The sequence below is a fragment of the Juglans microcarpa x Juglans regia genome, chromosome 5D (genome assembly GCF_004785595.1).
Source record: "Juglans microcarpa x Juglans regia isolate MS1-56 chromosome 5D, Jm3101_v1.0, whole genome shotgun sequence".
Classification (NCBI taxonomy): domain Eukaryota; kingdom Viridiplantae; phylum Streptophyta; class Magnoliopsida; order Fagales; family Juglandaceae; genus Juglans; species Juglans microcarpa x Juglans regia.
In genome coordinates, this window is record NC_054602.1 from 1306392 (window position 1) to 1328351 (window position 21960).

At 34.2% G+C, this 21960-nt stretch overlaps 3 protein-coding genes and 1 pseudogene across 4 annotated transcripts; 3 read left to right on the forward strand and 1 right to left on the reverse strand.

Annotated features, from left to right (window-relative positions):
- Positions 1 to 845: 845 nt before the first annotated feature.
- On the reverse strand, positions 846 to 17118 carry LOC121265422 (pentatricopeptide repeat-containing protein At2g36240). Its single transcript, XM_041169050.1, has 2 exons — positions 17001 to 17118; positions 846 to 3105 (listed from the first exon to the last, which is right to left on the reverse strand). The coding sequence occupies exon 2, from the start codon at positions 3023 to 3025 to the stop codon at positions 1523 to 1525; it is 1503 nt and encodes a 500-aa protein (XP_041024984.1). The 5' UTR covers positions 3026 to 3105; positions 17001 to 17118; the 3' UTR covers positions 846 to 1522.
- LOC121265442 lies at positions 2929 to 8505 on the forward strand (annotated as a pseudogene).
- Positions 11258 to 14049, forward strand: LOC121265443 (heme-binding-like protein At3g10130, chloroplastic). 2 transcript variants are annotated; one of them, XM_041169081.1, is made up of 8 exons: positions 11258 to 11611; positions 11728 to 11814; positions 11944 to 12014; positions 12221 to 12322; positions 12430 to 12534; positions 13064 to 13199; positions 13619 to 13728; positions 13819 to 14049. In XM_041169081.1, the coding sequence occupies exons 1-8, from the start codon at positions 11392 to 11394 to the stop codon at positions 13891 to 13893; spliced, it is 906 nt and encodes a 301-aa protein (XP_041025015.1). In that variant the 5' UTR covers positions 11258 to 11391; the 3' UTR covers positions 13894 to 14049. The 2 variants fall into 2 exon arrangements, with proteins under 2 accessions (XP_041025015.1, XP_041025016.1); XM_041169082.1 differs by having other exon boundaries at positions 11259 to 11605.
- Positions 17109 to 20715, forward strand: LOC121265447 (alpha carbonic anhydrase 1, chloroplastic). Its single transcript, XM_041169086.1, has 6 exons — positions 17109 to 17244; positions 17488 to 17702; positions 18933 to 19039; positions 19874 to 19976; positions 20172 to 20354; positions 20466 to 20715. Exons 1-6 carry the CDS (start codon positions 17166 to 17168, stop codon positions 20604 to 20606), a joined length of 828 nt encoding a protein of 275 aa, XP_041025020.1. The 5' UTR covers positions 17109 to 17165; the 3' UTR covers positions 20607 to 20715.
- The last annotated feature ends 1245 nt before the right edge of the window (positions 20716 to 21960 follow it).

The window sequence follows — 21960 nt, forward strand, 5'->3', positions numbered from 1 at the left end:
CTATTGTAAATAATATATAAAGTAGTATTACATATACTTATAATTTTTATTTTACTTACAATCAACATTTTGTCAATTTTGTTGTTGAAACGTGAAGAAGTAAATTTTTTCTTAAGTATAAATACCATTTTTCTAATATATATCATGCCTCGCCAATTTCGTTTTGATATTTTTTTTGTCTTTTTCATATTGGTCGGTACCAATAAAATAAATGGGAGAATTTTTATTTCGTTGAGGGAAAACGTAAAATGAACAACCTATGTTACTATATTATAAATAAAGAGAACATCAACCTAACAATGAAATTTTTCTCCTTGAAAAGTGGATATTTTTATTTCATTGGATTTGAATCCTTTAAGGCCCCGTTTAGTTGCAACACTAAGTTGAAATCAACTCAATTCAATCTAATTTTAAATTGAATTTAATATCTAAACACTCAACTCTCAAATTATTAAATTCATTTAAACTCAAAACATTCTTACACGTAAAATTCACAACTTTTTTTAACTCAACACCTCTTTATACATAGGGACCTACAATCTTTTTCAATTTCCCATAAATAGTATTAAACTCATCTTAACATTCCAACACATCTAAACTAATTTTAAATGAATTCCACGTAACTCACTCCACTTACTAAATTTATTATTATTCATAAAAAACTCAATTGAACTCAATATCCAATCGCAGGGTAAGACTAATGGTAAACGGGGCTCGAAGACGAAGTTAGCTTCGTCCGTGGGGAGTATTTTTACTTTTGTCACGAAAATGTCGACGGCACTCCTCCATATGGTACGCACGACAACATCAAAAATCTTTGCAACTCCTTTTTAATGTTCTTGGAAAAAAGAAAATATAAGACCTATTTTATATTAGATTTTGTGAAAGTGAACAAATAAAATGAGAAACATTTTGGATAACACCATAGAAGAGGCACATACATTCAAGCCCCGCATCAAACATTCCTAGAGATCATATTTTTGTGTCCACCAACAAATTCTCAGAGTATCTCAATACCAACACAAGTCAGATGTGAAGAAACACAAGGAACCTTGCTCTTGATTGTGGCAAGCCTCATGAAAAACCTCTCTCGCCTGGAATTGAAAAGACCACAGATAATCCCACATATTGCTTCCTTTTCTTGCAGATCAATAAAATGAAGTTATAATGTGTTCCCATTCCACACAAATGCTTCTGATGGCCACATCTAAAACCAGTACATACTATAAGTTGTACTAATTATTGGACTATTGAACTAGAATTGGCAGAGATTATACGTCTACCAATTTATAATCCACATTTTCATGTTGTCAGGACCCACTATATCTCTTCAGTCACATGTATATGTTTCTTTCCCTCAAAAAAACATGCATGATATCAACATCAGAAATATCCCTGGCATATAAACTTTCTCAATGGAGAGGATCTTTTCCTTGTTAGTACGTTACCAATAGCACCACCATTGGTTCTGCACGAGGCAGACAATGAAATAAAAATCCAGTCTGAAAAAATGTTGATATGTTCAATTACTAATAACATTCGCTTGGCGCTGCAGCAAACTTCTTGAATTTGCAAGGCCATCCATCAACCTATTATATGCAGTAAGATCACGTAAAAACCCTACATCCAACATCTCATCCACCACCGCTGCCCCCTCCTTCCTTTTTCCCTCTCTCGTATAACCGGACACCAAAATTCTGTAGGTTGTTTCATCTGGTTCAAAACCCTTGCTTGAAGCCAGCAACCTCAATCTATTTGCATCCACAGTTCTACCCATGTCACAAAGTCCTTGAAGGAGACAATTAAATGTCACACTATCTGGAACCATGCTCTCCCTAAGCATCCTCTCCATCAGCATAAATCCCTCATCAATTTTCCCGGACCTCCTCAAACCTTCGATCAAGGTGGTACAAGAAATCAAGCTTGGAACGTCACCTTTCCTCCATAACTCATCCACAACCCCCAAAGCTTTACCTGTGTTTCCTTTCTCACAGAGCTCCTCCATCAGACCAAAGTAATCATACCCATGAGGCAAAACTCCTTTCCTTGATAAATCACTCAATAGCTCACATGCCTCCAGAACCCGACCTCCTCTACGAAGCCCATCAACCAGTATCTCACAGGTCACTCTTGAAAACTCGCATCCCAATTCAATCATCTCGTAAGCCATTGCAACCCCTTCATCAAACTTCCTCTCCCTAAAGAACCCTCTAATCAAGGTATTAAAACTAACCACATTTGGACAGCACCCCTTTTCTCTCATCTCCTTAAACAGCTCCAGAGCTAGCCCGAACTGTGAATTACGACAATAACTACTAATTAAAATGTTAAACGTATACACATCCGGCTTAACCCGATCCTTGAGCATTTTATCATAAAGCTTTAAGCCATTATGATGCTCCCCACATTTCACATATCCATGAATCAATATGTTATAAAGCGCCACATTAGGCCTCCCGTCGATCATTTTTCTCATACATTCAAAGGCAACCGCAGCATCATTTAATTTTCCAACTCTAGAATAAGCATTGATCGAAAATCTAAAGATGGGTTCGATTCGAGGGCAGGAGAAGATACCGTCGGAGCAGGGGCAGGGGTTAGAAGCCATGAACCGGAGTAGGGATCCAAGGTCGTCGAAGCGGTCGGTGATAGCGAGAGTGCGGGCCATCCATTCGAACGTAGAGTGGTCGTGACGGAACGAGTCGACGGTGGAGGCCCATTTGAAGACGTGGAAGTCGTAGTGAGTGAAAGCAGGGTGGCGGTGGAGCTTGGACTTGAGGAATTGGAGGAGGTGGGTGGGATTGAAGGGCGGTTTAAGATGGGCCATGAGGAAGCGGAGGAGGTGGTCGTGGTGATTGGGTTTATGGGTGTGGTGCGAAAGAGTGAGAATGGGGAGAGGGGTGAGAGAGTCCGATGGTGGTGGTAGTGGGAGAGAGGGGTCTGGGATCGGAGAGAGTGGTGGTTGTGGTGTTTTGGAAGATAGGAGAGCTTTGGGATTGCGCTTCAGAAGCTTCTTGAAACCCATTCTTCCCCGAGCCGATATATTTGCAGCAGCAGAAGAAGAAAGGTGCCGTTCTTGTCTCTCTCTCTCTCTCTCTCTCTCCCGTCAAATTCCACAGAAATTCTATTTTTCTTCGCCTTTTGTTCTCGCGACTGTTGCGTTGTTAATGGAATAAAATGTATAGAAAAATTACAGAGATATTCATCCATACATAGTATTTAAAAATATATAATTTTATTTTTTTATTTTCATATTTCTTATCATGTAAAATATAAAATATGAAATATAATATTTAAATAATAAAATTATATATTTTTAAATAATATATATGAATGTGAGACTTCTGTGTAGAATGTCCAAAATGTCCACCGTATTAGGCTAACAATTTTAAAGGCTAACAATTTTTTACTCGATTTGTGCATTTGACACAAAAAAATAAATACAAAATTAGAATCAAATATAGTCAAAATCAAATCAATCAGATTAATTTGAGTTTGATCTTATTATTAACAAGGTCGTGTTGAAACTTGAATCAATCCGCAGGATCATGAGCTGTCCAAGTGATCCACTTAACAAAAATAAAAATAAAATAAAAAACTTCTCAAATCATTTTGTTCACATATCACTAAGATCAATTTGTGATTTAAATGATTAGTAGAAATGAATTGAAAGGTTTGTATATCTAATTGTAGGTTGTGTTTTTAAACAAAGGAATATATTTTGATTGGAGAGATTTTCATTAATAGTGGTAATAAAGTTTTGATTGGATTTTGTAAAAGTAGTGAAACCATTAAAATAAGTTTGGATGCAAAAATTATCGAGTTAAGTTTTTTAGAAAATATAATAAATAATTCTTAAAATATAATTAAAAAAGTCAAAGAACTTATTTGTGTATAATAAAATATTTAAATGGTATAATTTAATTTGAAAGATAAATTTTAAAATTTAAATATTATAAATTAAATATTATTATTGAAGTAATGTGAATTGTGTACGCGGAATAATTATTATTTGAGTGTCAAAGATTGCCCAATCTCAATCTAGGCCGCCTCCGGTGGCCAAAAAACTCCGACCATTGCAAATGGTTTGATCTGGACTGTTTTTGGTGGTTAGATTACCCCCCATCGTTACGGCGGTTGCTGTTTTTCGTTTAATTGTTAATTCTCAGAAATTGTCAATTTATCTAAAAAGTATTTAAAAAATGATTTAAATGTTTTAAAAGTCTTGAAAAATTTACTAAAAATGTACCGGAGTTTAGACGAGATTTGTTGCCAAACATCCCCTTACATTTCAAGTGCACTCTTGCGTCTCGGTCTCAACCTATAAAACCACTCAGCCTCTCTTCTTCTTGGTACCTGTAGCAATTCGGCTCATCACGATGGCTCAAAGTCTCCATACAATCTCAACACGCGACTTGAGCTCGCTCCAACCTTTAGCCTCTTTCTATAGCCAGAACAGACGAAGAATCGTCAATGCTATTCCTTCTCCATTTTCCAGTAACATTGCTTCACCTTTTTTCCTGAAGTCTTTCGTAATTGTAAAATTTTATTTTCATTATTGTTATTATTAACTTTTTTCTTTTGATGCAGGTTTTTCACGGTTGTCCACTAGGTGTGCTGTTCGTTTCCGGCCTTGCATTGATATACACAAGGTACCCAAAACTAAAAAATCTATTTATAGTTACGGTCTTTGCCTGTCGATCTCCTTCTTCAACTTAATGTGTTTGACAAAAGGTCGTGGAGATACGTTTTTGCGACATTGAAGCTTTGTTAGCTCAACTTTTGGTTTATGATCAAGGTCGTCTACTACAGATTTTTTGTCTCAAAAATGATTTATTTAGTGCTTTTTTGTTTGTCTAGAATATGTAAAATATGATTCTATTGAAGTTTTAGGTTGACCCGTATATGTTATTGGGTAGTATAAAGGCTATAAAGGGGAAACAAATGCTGCATGAGTGGTACATTTTGTTATTCCACGCAGCTGTGCGGTACTTTTTTTAGGTTGGATTTGAGTAATTTTCTACTAATATCATGTTTCTAATGTGGTTTCTTATCAGGGGAAAGTGAAACAGATTGTTGGGTCAACCCTTTGGGATTCTAAGGAGGATGGGTCAATTCTCGTGACCAATTTTGAATCAGATAAGTCAGCCGCAGAGTTTGCGAATTTATACAAAGAAGATGGACTTGCAGGTGGTTATGTCATCATGCTTGGAGCAGATCCTTTGAGTAAAAGTGCAGCCATCAAAGCATTGCGTGCTTATCCTGGTGAATTTGTTTGCTCTTTTCTGATATGTTGTGTTTGTGGTTACTTTCTTTTACTTGTTTCCTTAATTACGATTTATTTCTTTTAACTTGAATTTTTGGAAATTATAATTATGGATGTACTGTGTTTCTTTCTTCTTCTTCTTCTTCTTCTTCTTCTGTTTTGTTTGAGAAGTGGATCTACCGTATTTCACCTTATAAGAAATCTATTTATCTTAACTAATTAGAAGAATCATTGTCCTAGCGAATTGGTTTTGTTCTCAAAACTTCAATTTGCATTTTTGGAATGTGGTTTGGCATTTGCACCACTCTAATTCCTTATGTTGAGACATTCAGCCCTTGAAATTGAGCACCTGAGATTAGGTTGCGTTACCTTTAAGCTGTATAATTGATTTTAAGTTTTAAAACTTACAGACTTTTCCTCTGCTGAACTTACTGCGAGGACTGGTAATAGGCGGTTTGCAAGTTGGAGGTGGGATCAATTCTGAAAATTCTTTGAGTTACATACAGGAAGGAGCTTGCCATGTCATTGTCACATCAGTATGCGATAACCTTTTCTCTTAATTTTTTCTTAACATTTATACAGAAACATGAAATACTATTTCGGTGATATAATACAATTTCTAATCTTTCTCTTTTTTGATAAGATAAGTGTTTACAATCTTTCTCGAATACCAAAATGTGTATGAATTTCCAGATAATGACCCATTCTTCATTTTCGTTTATTGTAGATTTGGGTATGTGAGATTTGTATAATGTTAACTTGAAATGGGGGACAGCCTCATGGGCTGACCCATTGGAGCCGGTAGCACTTCTTGTACTGATTTAAGTATTGCTACCTGTCTTAGAGATGGAAAGCTGACTGCAACCATGAAGAACCAATATCTATTCCCCCTCTCTCCAAGCCAAAAAAAATGATAGTCTTGAAATGAAAGTGGCTGATCGTAAACCCAATTATTGTCATGTTAGGTTATGTGTCTATTACCTTGTATGAGTTCTCTGTGAATTATGTCAAAGCTACCTAAAGATTATAGGACTCTTTTTGCCTACTTGATTCTAGAAGCCGCCTAAGTGTCAGATGTATTGGATTGTTGGTGTTGAACATGATAGAAGGAATATTTCTAAATGACCATTGAAGGGATGGTAGGGTTGAATATAAGTTTTACTTCCAGAACTCTCTTGATCAAGGTAAATGAATTTACCTTTATCTATTTTAGGTTAGTGCTCAAATAATGAAACTGGATCACAAATAATGGTGGTTAGAGCATAATGCTTATGGGACAGAGATATTCGTATAACCACTTAACAAAAATAGTTTTACATGGCAGTTGATTCAAAGAATTTGGGCTAATATGCATAGAAAATTTCTCTCAATTAAATGTTTAAATTGATCTCTATTATTTACCTTTTGGTTTCAATTTTTTTTTAATCTTGATGTCATTCACAGTATGTATTCAGCAATGGACAAATGGATCTTGAAAGGCTTAAAAGACCTTGTTCTTGTTGTTGGAAAGCAGAGGCCTGTCTTGGACCTTAGCTGCAGAGGGAAGGTGTTAAAACAATTTCTAGATGTTTCTCCTTTATGTGTTGGGTAACTGGGTTCGAGCTTGAGGTTTCATTGGAAAATGTCCCCAGGCAGGAATTGGTGACATCTTACAAGCTTGGGTTTGAGCCAGGTTTTGTACTGGTTTCATATATTCAGAGTTGTAGTGGTCGTTCAGACATAAGTGCTCCAGGGTTGGATGCTCTAGTGGAAGGAAGGATAAAAGAGGACAACAATTTTATAAGAAAGGGCCATGGATTAAAAAAAAGAGTCGTGGGTTAGAATCAGAATCAGAAATAATATATTAGATCCTTTTTTATGAGCCCCCCTTTCGTTTTAGTATTCAGTTTCAACTATCCTCTTTTATGTGCTGACTTCAATTTGCAGGAAGGCAAATATGCAATTGTGACTGATAAATGGCAGAAGTTTACTGATGTATATCTTGATGGCAAAATACTGGAGTTTCTAGCCAGCTATGCAGACGAGTTTCTGGTCCATGGTGTTGATGTTGAAGGGAAAAAGTAAGTCTAAATTGCTATCTTAATTTAATCACAGGTTTTGCCCTATGCCTTGAGACTTTCTAGCTCCCTTAGGTTTTTAGAAGCATATGGTCAGCTTTCAGATTATATATTATTTGTAAGATATCTTGACTTCTTGGGTTTTGCTTTGCCCATGGTCAGATAGACAAAGAGAGGGAAGAAAGAGACTTTTGAATTTAGAATATAGATTGTACAAGTATCTCTGCTGTCAAGACAATTTACTCGAGACAATTTTTTGCAGGCTGGGAATTGATGATGAACTTGTGGCATTGCTTGGGAAGCATTCACCGGTGGGTAGCTGCGTTCATTATTATTTTTGTCATTTGTCTTTCAGATTGTCTTGCTACCTTCTCATTTCTTGGTTTGAAATTCGTAAATTGATAATGCCTGGGGCATTGGATTTTGCCAAAAGACTCTCTCCATCTAGCCAATGACGTCATATTGGTCAAAAGTGCGGATAAGAGGTCTTTATATATATGATGGCAGATGAAATGATATAAATACAAAACGGTAAAAACTTATTCGGTTAAAAGAATATAAATACCTAGGCAATACCCAAATGGGCAGAGAAAGATTCAACTCGTGCCAGATTACCTTCATTCGAACCATTCTCATAAGCTGTGAATATGAGCCATTAGTCAATGAGCTTCTATATTTTGCCCTTTATGCATGCTATCTTAGACAACTTGTTAATACAGCATATGGTTTGGTGGTGCCAGATTCAAGTGACTTATGCTGGTGGTGTGACCGGAATGGCTGATCTCGAAAGGATTAAGGAGGCAGGGATGGGACGTGTGGACGTTACCGTGGGCAGCGCCTTGGATATATTTGGGGGCAACTTGGCTTACGAAGACGTTGCTTGGCATTCCCAGCAGGAGGCTTTTACTGTTTAGTTCCTTCAGTTGTTTCATTTGCGTATTCTTCACTTCCGTGTTTAGCTTCTACGGATTCATAAGCTTTGTATGCCAACAAGAGAATTCAGCTGTAACTGACGAGAGAGATCATCCCCTTCCACTCACTCCTCTCTGTTCCTAATCTATCAAAAATTAGTAAGTTGAAAGAGATTAAGTGTAGCAAGATTTAAAAAAAAAATTAAAAAAAAAACAAATAGAAGAGAGAATAACCGTTGGAAATTTATGTGTGTGTGAATGTTTGTATATATGTATGTATATATATTTATATATTTACTCACACACTTCCTAACAAGTAACTAATGTTATCTACCAATGAAAATTTTTTATAGAAGTAAATTTACAAATTTGGCTTGACGTTTGATTATAAATTTAATTTTATTTTAAGGTAGATTTAATGTACCACATCATGTAATTTCGTAACATTTTTCTTTTATGTTATTAGATATGAATAATGATACACGCAATACTTTTCACAACACTTTTTACAATAGATGATGTAAAATTAGGATATTTTTGTAATGTGGCATTAGGGGTGGGCAACGAGGGGTCGCCCTCGCTGCCTCGTCCCTCGACTGCTCCGCCTTTGTGAGCCTGGGCGGATTACCCTATCTGTTGCTGCGGGGTGCGTGGGGAACCCGCCCCATATGGGCCTTCAAGCGGAGGCGAGAGAGGGATGGGGTGGAACTGCTCCGTTTATAATATATATATTAATTATCTATATATATTATATGTAATACGTATTATATAAAAAGAAATACTCAGACACAAAATGACGGTGTTTTGATTATGGGTTAATACTCAGTCTAAGAGCCCTTAGCCCCTATTTCTCTTCTTCCTCGCGGTTCATCTTCTCCTCTCTCTTTATCTCCGCGATTCTCGAGTCGCCATTTGTCTCACCAATCACCATCGTCATCTTGAGTCACTGTCGCCGTTGCAGATTTCCATCGCCATCTCAACCTCAGCATCAGGTGAATGTAAGTAGGGCTCAATGGCTCACTCCCAAATCTCTTCGTAAATTGCCCCATATTTTTTTTTTGGTGGATGGAGATTGAAGGATGAGATTAAAGGAAAATGAGATTGTGAATTGTAGAAGATTTGATTGTGCATGTGGTTTTGTGAATTGCTTGATTGTGCTCAATGAATGTGCTGTGAAATTATGAATCACTGAATTGTTCATTGTTGTGGAGATTGGAGGGGCGGGGGGCGAACGGTTAGAGGTCTACCCCCGCACCCCTGTCAATAGACGAGGTACCTAGGGCTGCAAATGGTCCGGTCCGGCGATGGACCGAATGTTTTTGGTCCATCATTTTTCCGGACCGGACCGGACTAAACACCCAAAGGGACCAGACCGATAGCGATCGGTCCGATCTGGTCCGGTCAGTCCGACTTAATTTTTTTTATTTTTTTAAATAATTAATAAAAAAATTATTTAAAATACTAAATTAAATTAAGTGACTTATTAATGTGGATTATGTAATAAACTCAATAAAAAAATCTTTTATATGATCAATGATAATAAATTTGATGAAAATTATATTATTAATTTATATAATTACTATATAATTAACTAATTGATATTATATATTAGTTAATTCATAGAATATTAACAAGTGTTAATAACATATTTAAAATTTTATATTGTTAATAGTGATATGTTAGATGAAGATATATATATATAATATTGTTAATTTATAGAATATTAACAAGTATTAATAATATATTTAAAATTTTATATTGTTAATTGTACAATTATTATATATAAAATATATATTTTTTTTCATTCAGTCTGGTCCGGTCCAAAAATACCTTGGACCATGGACCGGACCGAAAAGTTTCGGTCCTCTAAAATGTGGACCGGACCAGACTGGTCTAAGTCTTGGTCTGGACCGAAATGGTCGGTCCGTTCGGTCCGACCAGACCGTTTATCACCCCTAGGGTTACCCCGCCTCCGCATGGACGGGGCCGGAGCCCGGGGGAAAAATCCCAACCCCCGCCCATGCGGGGTCGGGGGGGATAGGGGTGACCCTGCCTTGTAGGGGTAAGTAGAACTCCTATGTGATATCACTTTTATATGGTATTTTATAATAATATCCCTCATTTTAAAACATGATTGTGAAATATATTGTGAAAAATAATGTGTATTTTTCATTTTTCATTAGATATTACATGAACAAATATTGAAAAAATTATGATTAAAAAGATGCATCGTACTTGTCTATAAAATTCAATCAACCCACCAAGAGAAGGGGGGTATTGCGTTTTAAAAGAGTGTGCGCTCATGCTTATTTTCCATGAAGTAAAATTAATTTCTGAAACATTAAAAAAAAATAATGTTTTAAAAAAAAAAAAAAAAGGAAGGAAAACGAAGATATGACTAGCATTTGACTCATCAAATGAGTCCAATCTTCAAAATTTGATGATTTTGGTTTTAAAATCCTGGCATTGGATTCACCATATGCTCAAATGTCAAACTTTTAGTTACAGTACATTCATCTTTATATTCAAATTTGAAGATTTACTATTCACATTCTATAACCATTATTTTATTTATTTAAATTATTGTTTCCTAATTTTGAGCCACAGTATATTTAAGTTAGGAAATAATAATTTAAATATCAAATTAAATTATTAATTAAAATATAGTTAGTGTAATTGTAAAATATGAAAAAAATAAATTAAAAATATTATTATTTTGATGAATCCAATAACTAATCCAATGTGGGGTTATAGATAGAGATGTTTTTTATTTATGAAAAATATGTACTTTTCATCAAATTTTGAATATGAAAATGATGAATCCAATACTAATGCTCTAAAGGGTGGCACTAGGCAACCCATTTTGGGTTCCGATTAGTGATAAATCTATTTTTTTATGCATTTTTTTCTTGTATTTTTTTAATATTTTTAAATATTTTTTAAAAAATTATAATATTATTAAAAAATACTTGTTTAATAACAAAATAAAAAATAATAATAATGTGTCCGAGACTTTCTCTACACAAAGCATTACCCATTTATTTTCTTCTGGAATTGCCGAGATAATCTTAACCACGAACGCTTATCAGCGGTGACCCTCAAACTCACCTCCGTAACAGAAATTCAAACGAAAAGGCCAAGAACAAGGGAAAAAAAAATGCTCCTCGGCTACCCTTCTTCAGTTTTTACTATACACGGAACCTCAATTTCCACTCCAAGGAATTCCAAAAGATCTCCCTCTATCATAACCAACTCCACCGCCACCGACAGGACCGCGGCTCCACCGCGGCGGAGACCTATGTCCGCCTTCGAAGCCCGAGTCTCTCTGGTCCTCGCTCTCGCTTCCCAAGCCTCCGCTCTCTCCCAGAGACGTACATGTTCACTATCAATCACCATTTTTAAGAGCCTTGCTTCTTAAGTTGTTGAAAGCAATCTCTGTTGAAAGCAATCTCTGCCCCTGTTTGTTTCAATAATTTTTGGAGTTTTCGTGCAGTCTTAGTCGATACGGCGACCGAAGCTGTGAAATACGTGTTCCCGAAAAGGTTCGAGAGTCGGAATCTCGAGGAGGCTCTAATGGCAGGTGGTCCTTTTCGTTTATTTTTATTTTTGAACGTGAAATTTTGTGTCTATTTTTTTATTTTTCTTGATCGGTCTTTTATTGAATTGGGCGTTCTTGGTTTTGTGTTTTATTATTTTGGGATTGTGTTAGTCCCGGACCTAGAGACGGTGAACTTCACTGTTTTGAGCAGGACAGAACAGTACGAGATAAGGGAAGTTGAGGTATGCAGTCACTTTAACGTTTTTCTTTACTCTGCCTTTTAGTCCTGTGTCTATTGTGATTCAGTTTTTGGGAATGTGATTCCATGTGCATATACTTTGTTATAGCTTGTAAAAATATGAAAAATGTTAAAAAGTCGTGCATGCCGAAAAATCTCTTCATGCTTGTATTTGTATCTAAACTCATAGAGCTGTGATTGCGCAAACAGCCTTATTTTATAGCGGAGACAACAATGCCTGGGAAGACTGGATTTGACTTCAATGGAGCGTCTCGATCATTCAACGTATTGGCCGAGTACCTGTTTGGTAAGGTACTCTGAGGTTCTGTAATAAATTGTTATAATATCTCACTGTGATACCTATTTGTAATGATATCTTTATTATTTTCTGCTTATCCTAGTTTTTGTGCTGTTTTTAGAATACGACCAAGGAGAAAATGGAGATGACTACACCTGTTTTAACGCGTAAGAACCAATCTGTTGGGGAGAAAATGGAGATGACAACTCCAGTGATAACAAAGAGGGTATGATGTTTTATATGCATCATATGTCAATAATTATTTAATTCGCAGGTTATGGATTTTTACTTGTTCTTGTGTGTTTTAAATTCATTTGTGGTGCCTATTGTGCCTTTCTGAACAAAGTCAATGTTATCACATGCTCCTAGGTCTTGAGCTGTCTAAGATGTTTATATTTCAGTTTGGCATTATTGCAGACCCGCTGAATATTGTAGTCTATTGGCATAAATTCGTTTTCTTTTGTTGCTTATGACATTACTACTTTCATATTTCTAACATTTTTCTTGAGTGCTTACAATCTATTTACTTCTTTGGGTTGATTATAATTATAGTAATTTCCCAGTTCCACGTATTACTGAGAAATTATATTGTTTGGTCTTTTTTAGCCATGAAGGTCTCTTTGATTTGTCTAAGAGCAGTTGTACAGTACAAAAAGCTCAATAGTTAGAAGACTTTTTTTTTAATTGTTGCATCGGGTATGTTTTCTTTTTCTTTTCCTTTTTATCATGATCTGATACTCTTGCTAATGCATTAGCTGGAAGATCAAGATAAGTGGCAGATGTCTTTTGTCATGCCCTCAAAGTATGGTGCCAACTTGCCAGTGCCAAAAGATCCATCCGTGAGGATCAAAGAAGTTCCAAGGAAAATTATTGCAGTTCTTGCCTTTTCAGGTCTGTCCTTCCCTTAATCTGACAGCCCTGAGCTCTTTGGATGCAGAAACTGGCATATGGGTTATGAATCTTGTAATTTCACATTCATTCTTATTTGTTGAACAAATGGTATTTGGCACTAAGGCTGTTCCAAGTGTTAAGAACATGGAATAGGGCTTGGAGTATGTTGTTACAAACATGTGATTGTATGTATGAGTTCTGTGCATTTGGAGGTATTTATTTGTCATATGATCATAATTAAAGTAGTTCTTGTTTGGTTTGTGTGCTAATATAATGTTAATTGGCAATGAATCAGACTCCTGCCACAATAACCCTATCTTTCAGGAACAGAGAGTATCACGTTATCCAGTCAAATGTCTTGGTCTTCAACTGTGGATATGGCATGCTTATAATACCCTTTCTTTTTTTGTTTCAAATAGGCTTTGTGACCGATGAAGAAGTTAAACGGAGGGAGGCAAAGTTAAGAGAAGCTCTGAAAACTAATAGACAGTTTCAAATAAAAGAGGGTGCTTCAGTGGAAATTGCACAGGTGAGATCCCTATAATCAATTCCTTCGTACTTTGTAGTATGAGAGCCTCTTTCACACGTCAGTGACTTTTTGTACTTATCATTGTTGCAGTATAATCCACCATTTACGCTTCCATTTCAACGCCGCAACGAGATTGCACTGGAAGTAGAAAGGAAAGAAAATTAGCAATAGAGCAATTGTAGAATCTTGATGTATACTGAATTTACACCCTTTATGTAAAGTAAACAAAATCAACATGCATTCAGGTCCCATAATATAACATCATACATGGTTGAATTGATACTTCTGATTTGTATATCTATTGACATATCCCTCTCAGTATTCGAAGTTTTAACATGAGATAGGTAATTTAAGAGTTCCTTAGACGCTGGATTTCAGTGATGGTTAACGTGTTTGAATTTGGCACTACTGAACTGTTACATTGTTCCTTGATGTTGTTGTAAAATATCTGTGCTGTCAAATTCCTGGTATCAAATATAGGTTATTTGAGTTATTATACATTGTAATTGAATCAGGACTAAGTCCGATTCAAAATCGATTTGGAAAAGTGCAAAAGTTTGTGAGACAGACTCTAGCAAAATTTGTGAAATGCAGGCTAGCCATTGGCTTGAGTAAACATGGCAAATTTAAAGTTTTAATAGCATTTTGAGTCCTAATCTAAAATGTTTTTAGTCACCATATTAACACTATAATTCCCTTTGTTTAAGTTGATGGAGAATATTTGTCTTACATTAGCGCATGATAGTTTAAGCAGATATTTGCTTTCAGAGTTCTAGGAGAGGCTTGCATTTCCCCATGCATTGTGAGCTGGAGATAATAACCAACATGCTTCATAAAGGAAAGCATTCTGCAATAAAACCATACAAGGCATATGAACAGGAAGACAACTGTGATTAAGATGCAAATATCCAAATATATTAGAATTACCAGTTAAGTGTTCCCTTCTGGAGGAAATTTCTTTCAGAGGTGGTGGGTATAATGTCAAACACCAAAAGGAAGAAATGAGGCACTTTTACTTGTTAGTGTTGTTACATCTAAAGAAGAATGTGCTACTATATTTTGCAGGGCACTGTCGATGGTCCTCACAATGTAGGGACCTGAGTATATCCAAGTTGACCTTTTTACGACTGTAGTGGGGAATCTCTATCTCTGTTTATGAAGCTCAGAAGAAAAGAGTTGTCAACAGGTGCCTCTTACTTTGTCCACTTTCTGTGGCAATTGGAATATTACATGTTCACTACTGGGCATCTTGTCAGGCTCTCTCACCTTTTATAAAGAAGCAGTTGCATCAACTGCATTGTGAATTTGGGATGAGGTATCTGATTCCCGGTCTTTGTCTACATCATTATAGTAAAACAAACAAGCATGCAAATGCAATTCTATCCTTTCCTCTTCTCAGTTCTACTTTAGTCTGTCAGAGTATAATCAATGCAGAGTCCCAGATCAATGTAGGACCGAAGCCATGCCGTGCCTTGCAATTATTTGTTATTCACATATTCGAGTTAATTCTACCAAGGTTGAAGTGAGATCAAGACTTATATAGTTTAGTTAAGTTTTATATCTATTAACTTCTATTGTGCCATTTATCTTATACTATGATTACAGTGACAACTGAAATTTGAATGATTCAGAGAACTTTTTAATGTTTTCTGCCTTCAATCATAAGAAAAAATCATAAATCCCCAACTTTCATTGTTGTCTTTAGTTACAGTCGTCACAGGCTGGGTATGTTGGCATATGGGTGAAGCACATGTAGGCAGGTTGGCATCTAAAAGAAAATGAAGGGACAAGAAGCAGAGGCATAATGTTTTGGGACACATGGGAATGAGAATCCAGTGACCCGTGACCAAGAAGACAACCGTGTTACACGAACAGGAGAAGGTTGTATGTGCGTTTGAATAGAAAAATTTTTCTTATCATCTCCTACACTACATATTGGTGTGTTACTCATTAATATGCGTGTATTAAAATAGAATGATAAAAATAATAAATCACATATTGATGTGTAGTGTGTGATAATAAGAAACATTTCTCGATTAAGATATCCTGAGTGAGTTTTAATTTCTTCTTTCGGCAATTTATTGTTGGAATTCAAGGCCCGGAGGGTACCAAACAATTAATACCGAACGTGTAGCACGTAAAAAATAGAATATGGTGCTGCTAAGTGTAGCCAGTAAACTCGTTAATGAAGCCACTGATGTTGGAAATTTTTTGGATAAGCAGAGACAAGAGGATGCGTCATATAAATATTGAATATTCATATTTATATTGGATCCACTTAGGAGATAATTGATTGGATATCCGTCTGATAAAGTACGTGTACAATCTCAACACTAGTGCTGACTGCTGAGTGGACTCTGTATCTCCATCACTGCTTTGCTCGTCACACGTCAACCTCAAAATGGAAGGTGAAACATGAACCACTCCTATCATCCTATAGGTTCATCTGGTGCTTCATTCATCTGGACTCCTCAGCCGGTTTGGATATAATATTTCTAATTCATCTTAATTTATCTGGTATAATTATTATAATTTTTTTTAATTATCACATAAAATATAATAAATAATTTAATCTTTTCAAATATTAAAATAATAATAATATTAAAAAATAATATTTTATTTAACTTCCATCTCAACTCACTATCTAAATATCATCTGACTTATATTCCTTAATAAAATTATAAAGAGGAATCTTAAAAAAATAATATTTTATTAAGAACATAACTGTTTTTAAATATTTTTATATTATTTTATTATTATTCTTATTATTATTTATAAACCATCTGAAATATTCTTAATATCCAAATGGAGCTAATTAATTAGGTCCGAACGTCACAACCACTAGAAGACTGAAAATAACTACACTCACTACTTAGATTTTCATATATATATATATATATTGTTCAGTATTGAGTTTGAATGAGTATAAAAATGAGGGTAATAAATTCGTTTAGATGTTTAGAGTATTTTAAAATTTTGTGAATAACAGTGAATGAATTGAATTAAGATATATTGTGGTATTTTGAAAAAGGAAAAAGAAAATAAGATACAGCACAAGCTGTATAAATACATACAGACATAGCTGCTCTGCTCCTCGACTTTCGAGGAAACATCTCCATATATAGCTCACATATTATCTACCCCTCTCAACTCTCAAGTTTGCCACAACAGGTGCTACTGCTGAGCTAGTGAATAAACTACCATATCCACCAAGTATAACAGAAAATAAGCATCCATCCGTCCCCCAAAACTCATTTTTAGCAGAGATATCATCTCTCTCTCTCTCTCATATAGCACAACTAGTACTAGTACTACCGGTGGTGGCCAAAGTACTGAAGAAGAATTGCCACAAAGTGTAGCAGCAGAAAACAACCGTTCGTGATCACCCGTTGTTTCAGTATTTTGTTGCAGATCGAGATAGTTCGCCCGCAGTAGCAATGGCCCCTAGACTTTCATTCTCGGTCTTTGCCATCGCATTGCTTCTTGTAGGAACTTCGGCTTTTGCTAAGCAAGAACGTATGATCTCTGTCTCTCTCTCTCTCTCTCCACAACGTCCGTGTATATACACACACATGTTCGATTTTTTTCATTCTTTTCTGTTGAAAAAATTCCTGTTTTCTCATATAAAATGATGCCTTTTTTTTTTTTTTTGTTTCCTCTACATTTTCAATGATTTTCTTCGTTTATTTTCTTTAAATAGTTTGGGGAATTTGTGTCAAGTTTACTAATTTATGTCATGTATGAAAATTCCAAAACCAGAGATAAATTCAATTTCGTTCAGTTATGTCGGCACGACTGGCCCAGGACACTGGGGAAACTTGAACCCAAATTACACGACCTGCTCACATGGGAAATGGCAATCTCCGGTGAACATTGTGAGGGAGAAGGTTGTCCGTAATAAAAAATTGAAGCCCTTGACCAGAGATTACGCAGCTGCCAATGCCACACTGGTCGACAATGGCTTTAACATTGCGGTTTGTTCTTAATTATTAAACTACTTGCAAATAATTGATTTTCTTCTCTTTCCATCATCTTAGGGTACGTTTAGATTTCAAACCCATTTCAAGATTTTTAACTCATTATTATAATTTTTTTAAATTTTAATATAAAATATAATAAATAATTTAACTTTTTTAAATTTTAAAATAATAATAATATTAAAAAAATAATATTCTAATAATATTTTATTTAATTTTTAATTTTTATTTTAACATAATTCAATTCAACATCCTTACCAAACATTTTGGTACAATAAGCCTAGGACCCTGGCCTACACGTAAAACTTCTTGATGCCAATGACCCAACCCAAAAGCTTACACTATACGGTCGAATTGGGTAGCAAACGTGGCTAGAAACCAAAATCCAAAGCAATCAGAATTGGGAATAGTTTGGATTCTAAAATGAGACGAAATGAAATAGTTTTAAATTAAAGATAAAAGTTAAAAAAATATTGTTAGAATATTATTTTTTAATATTATTATTATTTTGAGATTTAAAAAAGTTAAATTATTTATTATATTTTGTATAGAAATTTAAAAAAATTGTAATAATGAAATGAGATAAAATGAGATGAAATATTTTTCAAATCTAAAAATAATAATAATATTAAAAAATAATATTTTATTATTTTAACTCATCTTAATTCAATTCAACATCTAAACGCAACCTAAATATTCAACTATCGACATGTGGCTCTGAAACAGCTTCGTTGGAGCCATCGGTTTTAGCACCTTTTAGAATATCGTCCAATTGAATTTCAGGTAAAGGAATTTCTCAGAGCTGAGGAGGTAAATAGTTCAATCATTTTTTAGAATCCCATTTTCTTAAATTTGTGTTGCTTAATTATGATATGAGAGAAACAATCTAGAAATCCAAAACAAATAGCATTATTAGAAACTTTCAGAAAACAAAAACACAATGCTCCTATGTTTTATCGAGCTAGAAATGTTTTGAGTTCCGAATTTAGTCGTTGAATTTGTGTCTCGAATGTTTTATTTATTTATTTAGTGATTAAAGAAATATTTTTTAATGATATTGTAAATTTTTTATTTTTTAAAAAATATTTATAATGATTAAAACAATACATAAAAAAATATATATATATATACACCATTACAATTTTTCAGATCATTTTTTCGGTGGCTGTAGGAGAGCTCTTTATCGAGAGCAGCTTGATATAATGCGTACGCCCTTTGCCTCTGCAGATAAGATTTGAGGGACACGTGGGAGTGTTGGTTGCAGACGGGAAGAACTTCACCTTCAAACAAATGCACTGGCATTCTCCTTCTGAGCATCAGATTGATGGAAAAAGGTTAGCTCTCTCGCTCTCTCTCTCTAGACATGAACTTCTCTTAATTATGAGTAAAACTGAAAGGATGTTCAGGTCTGATCCGCAAGGATCCGGGTTGCCTGGCAGTGCCTGCAATTCGATCAGGGTATCTTAAGGCTAAGCTTATTTCTTGAAATGAGTTGAATTAAATTAAATTATAAATAGTAATATTTTATAAGTGTTATTGAGATGAGTTTAATAGATAGAAATAAATTTAATTTTTTAGATTAAAATATATAAAATAGATTAAGATAAATTTAAATTTTTTATAAAAAATAATAAATAATTAATTTTATCGATAATTAATTTAACATGAATTGAATTTGATTTAACAACCGAATACACAGATTCGATCTATAAGACTCTTGATTAATATAAAACTCTGTTTTCTGTAAAATGGGCTGAGCCAGTCCAGTGCCGAAAGTCAGGCTCTGTTTCAAAGTCCATGTGGGTTTGGAAAGAACAACTTTGAGCCCAAACCCAATAAGAGACAATTTTTTATTTACAGCGCACAGAGACAGAGTGGCATGACTCATCGAAGGAAAATGATATAACTTTGTTTTTTCGTAACTACTACTTGAAAAGAAAAATTTTATTTATAAATCTCCAACACCACACATCAATTTTTTTTAATTATTTTTTCTTATTAAATATATGGTATATATATATATATATATATATATATATATGATGAATAGAATAATTTAATTATTTTAAAAAAAAAATTTTAAAAAATAAAAAATTATGATGTGTGCATTATGAAGCTAATGAATAGCAAAGTTACTTGAAAAATTAACAGACATTGGATAACTACAGATTTCCAGTGGAGATGCACTTGGTCCACCAGGCAGATGACGGCAGCTTCGCAGTTGTGTCAGCACTCTACCATTATGGTGATCCCGATCCTTTTATTTCTAAGGTACACGTGTTTTTCTTTAATTAAATAGTAAATATTAAAATTAATTAAAAATTTGAATACAATATTATTTTTTAATTTTCGTTTTATTTTAACCAAACCAGCCCTGATACATTCAGCTCAAGAGAAAAGAAAACAATACCAATAATTCCAAAAGCCAAACAAACGAAACGGAAATACTGATGTTCATGGTTGCAGATAAAGAGCAAGATGGATGAACTAGCCAAGAAAGAACGTGAGGGGCATGAAGAGGCACAAATCTCGCTTGGAGTCATGAAGACCAAGTACTTGAGTCGAAACACGCGCAAGTATTACAGATACTTTGGTTCCCTCACCACTCCACCGTGCACCGAGAAGATCATGTGGAACATTGTCGGCAAGGTACATAAGTTAAAAATAGGATTCTTTGATCTCAAATAAAAGCATCATTCGCCTTTCCAAGTATTTATCTCCCACCCACCGATGACTTGACATTACTTAATTTATGTGCAGGTGAAATCAGTCTCAAAGGATCAAGTAAAGGCTCTCAAAGCACCATTGGTTTCAAGTTGCAAGAACAACTCCAGGCCTGTACAGCCACTGAATGGGCGTCATATTGAGGTATATCATGATGATGAGCTTCGCGGCAACTGATTAGTTTTAATTTTCTCCTCGCCGCTGAATTATAAGAGCTGCTTTATGTTTTTGGCTCATGTATGAACATTTTATGACCTAAAACTAAATTATGCTCAGCTTGTTTCAATGCATTTCTTATCCAATTCATGCGACTTTTCTTTTGCAGACGATATTATCTTTTATTTTTACATCATTCAGAAAACCCCAACCACCAATCAGCCAAATATATATATATATATATATTCTCGCGTAGGGTAATTTTCCCGAAAACATTTATATATATATATTCTCGCGTAGGGTAATTTTCCCGAAAAATGTTTTCGACAAGATTTAGGCATTATTTCTTTTCATAATTATTTTTATCTTATCTTATCTAATTATTATAATTTTTTTTCAAATTATCATACAAAATAAAATAATCAATTCAATTTTTTTAAATTTTAAAATAAAAATAATATTAAAAAAATATTTTATAATAATATTTTATTTACTTTTTAATTTTTATCTTAATACATCACATCTCATCTATAAAAATAAAATATTTAAGTGCAACTTCATGTAATTTTTTTGGGAGACTAATTTTAGGCAAAAACCTGATTCCGATGGTAGGTGGCGTGGTAGGGTTAAATAATGAGTAATAATATATATATTTGTAAGTGGATAAGCATAGTCTAATTATTTTAAAAAAATAATAGAATCTATTATTAAAAAATTAATTTTTTTATATATAAATCTTATATTTATTTATTTTTATAAAATAATTATGTAATATTTATATAATTACGATTATAATTATTATTTCTCTTAAATAAAATAATGGAATATACGGGCAAGATGCCCGTGTCTAGTCAAGATTATAGGCCATTTAATACCCGGTGGCATTCACATTAGGAGTCCATGGCAACTTGTGCCCATAACAATGACCTGTGACAGAGCAGTGAAGACCACCGATCGCGAAGTATCTGATCAACGACAAGACATCGTTTTAATAATGAGATAAAATGATTATAGATAAAAATTAAAAGTTAAATAAAATATTATTAAAATATTAATTTTTAATAATATTATTATTTAAATATTTAAAAAATTAAATTATTTATTATATTTTATATAAAATTTAAAAAAAATTATAAATGAGATAAAAACGTTTATTAATCCGGCCTAACTGTGCACTTGAAAATGAAACATCAGTGGAGTACAAAATGGAGGGGCAGTGAGTAGTGACCCCTATTTCAAAACAGATTGGATGACGCATAGACTGACAACATTATTTCCTTCTCCTAAATTGAGGGGAAAAAAAAATCCGCATTTTCTTTTTCCCTTGAAATTGAAGGGCATAATTGCATAACAAAAATAAAAAAATTCAAGTAAG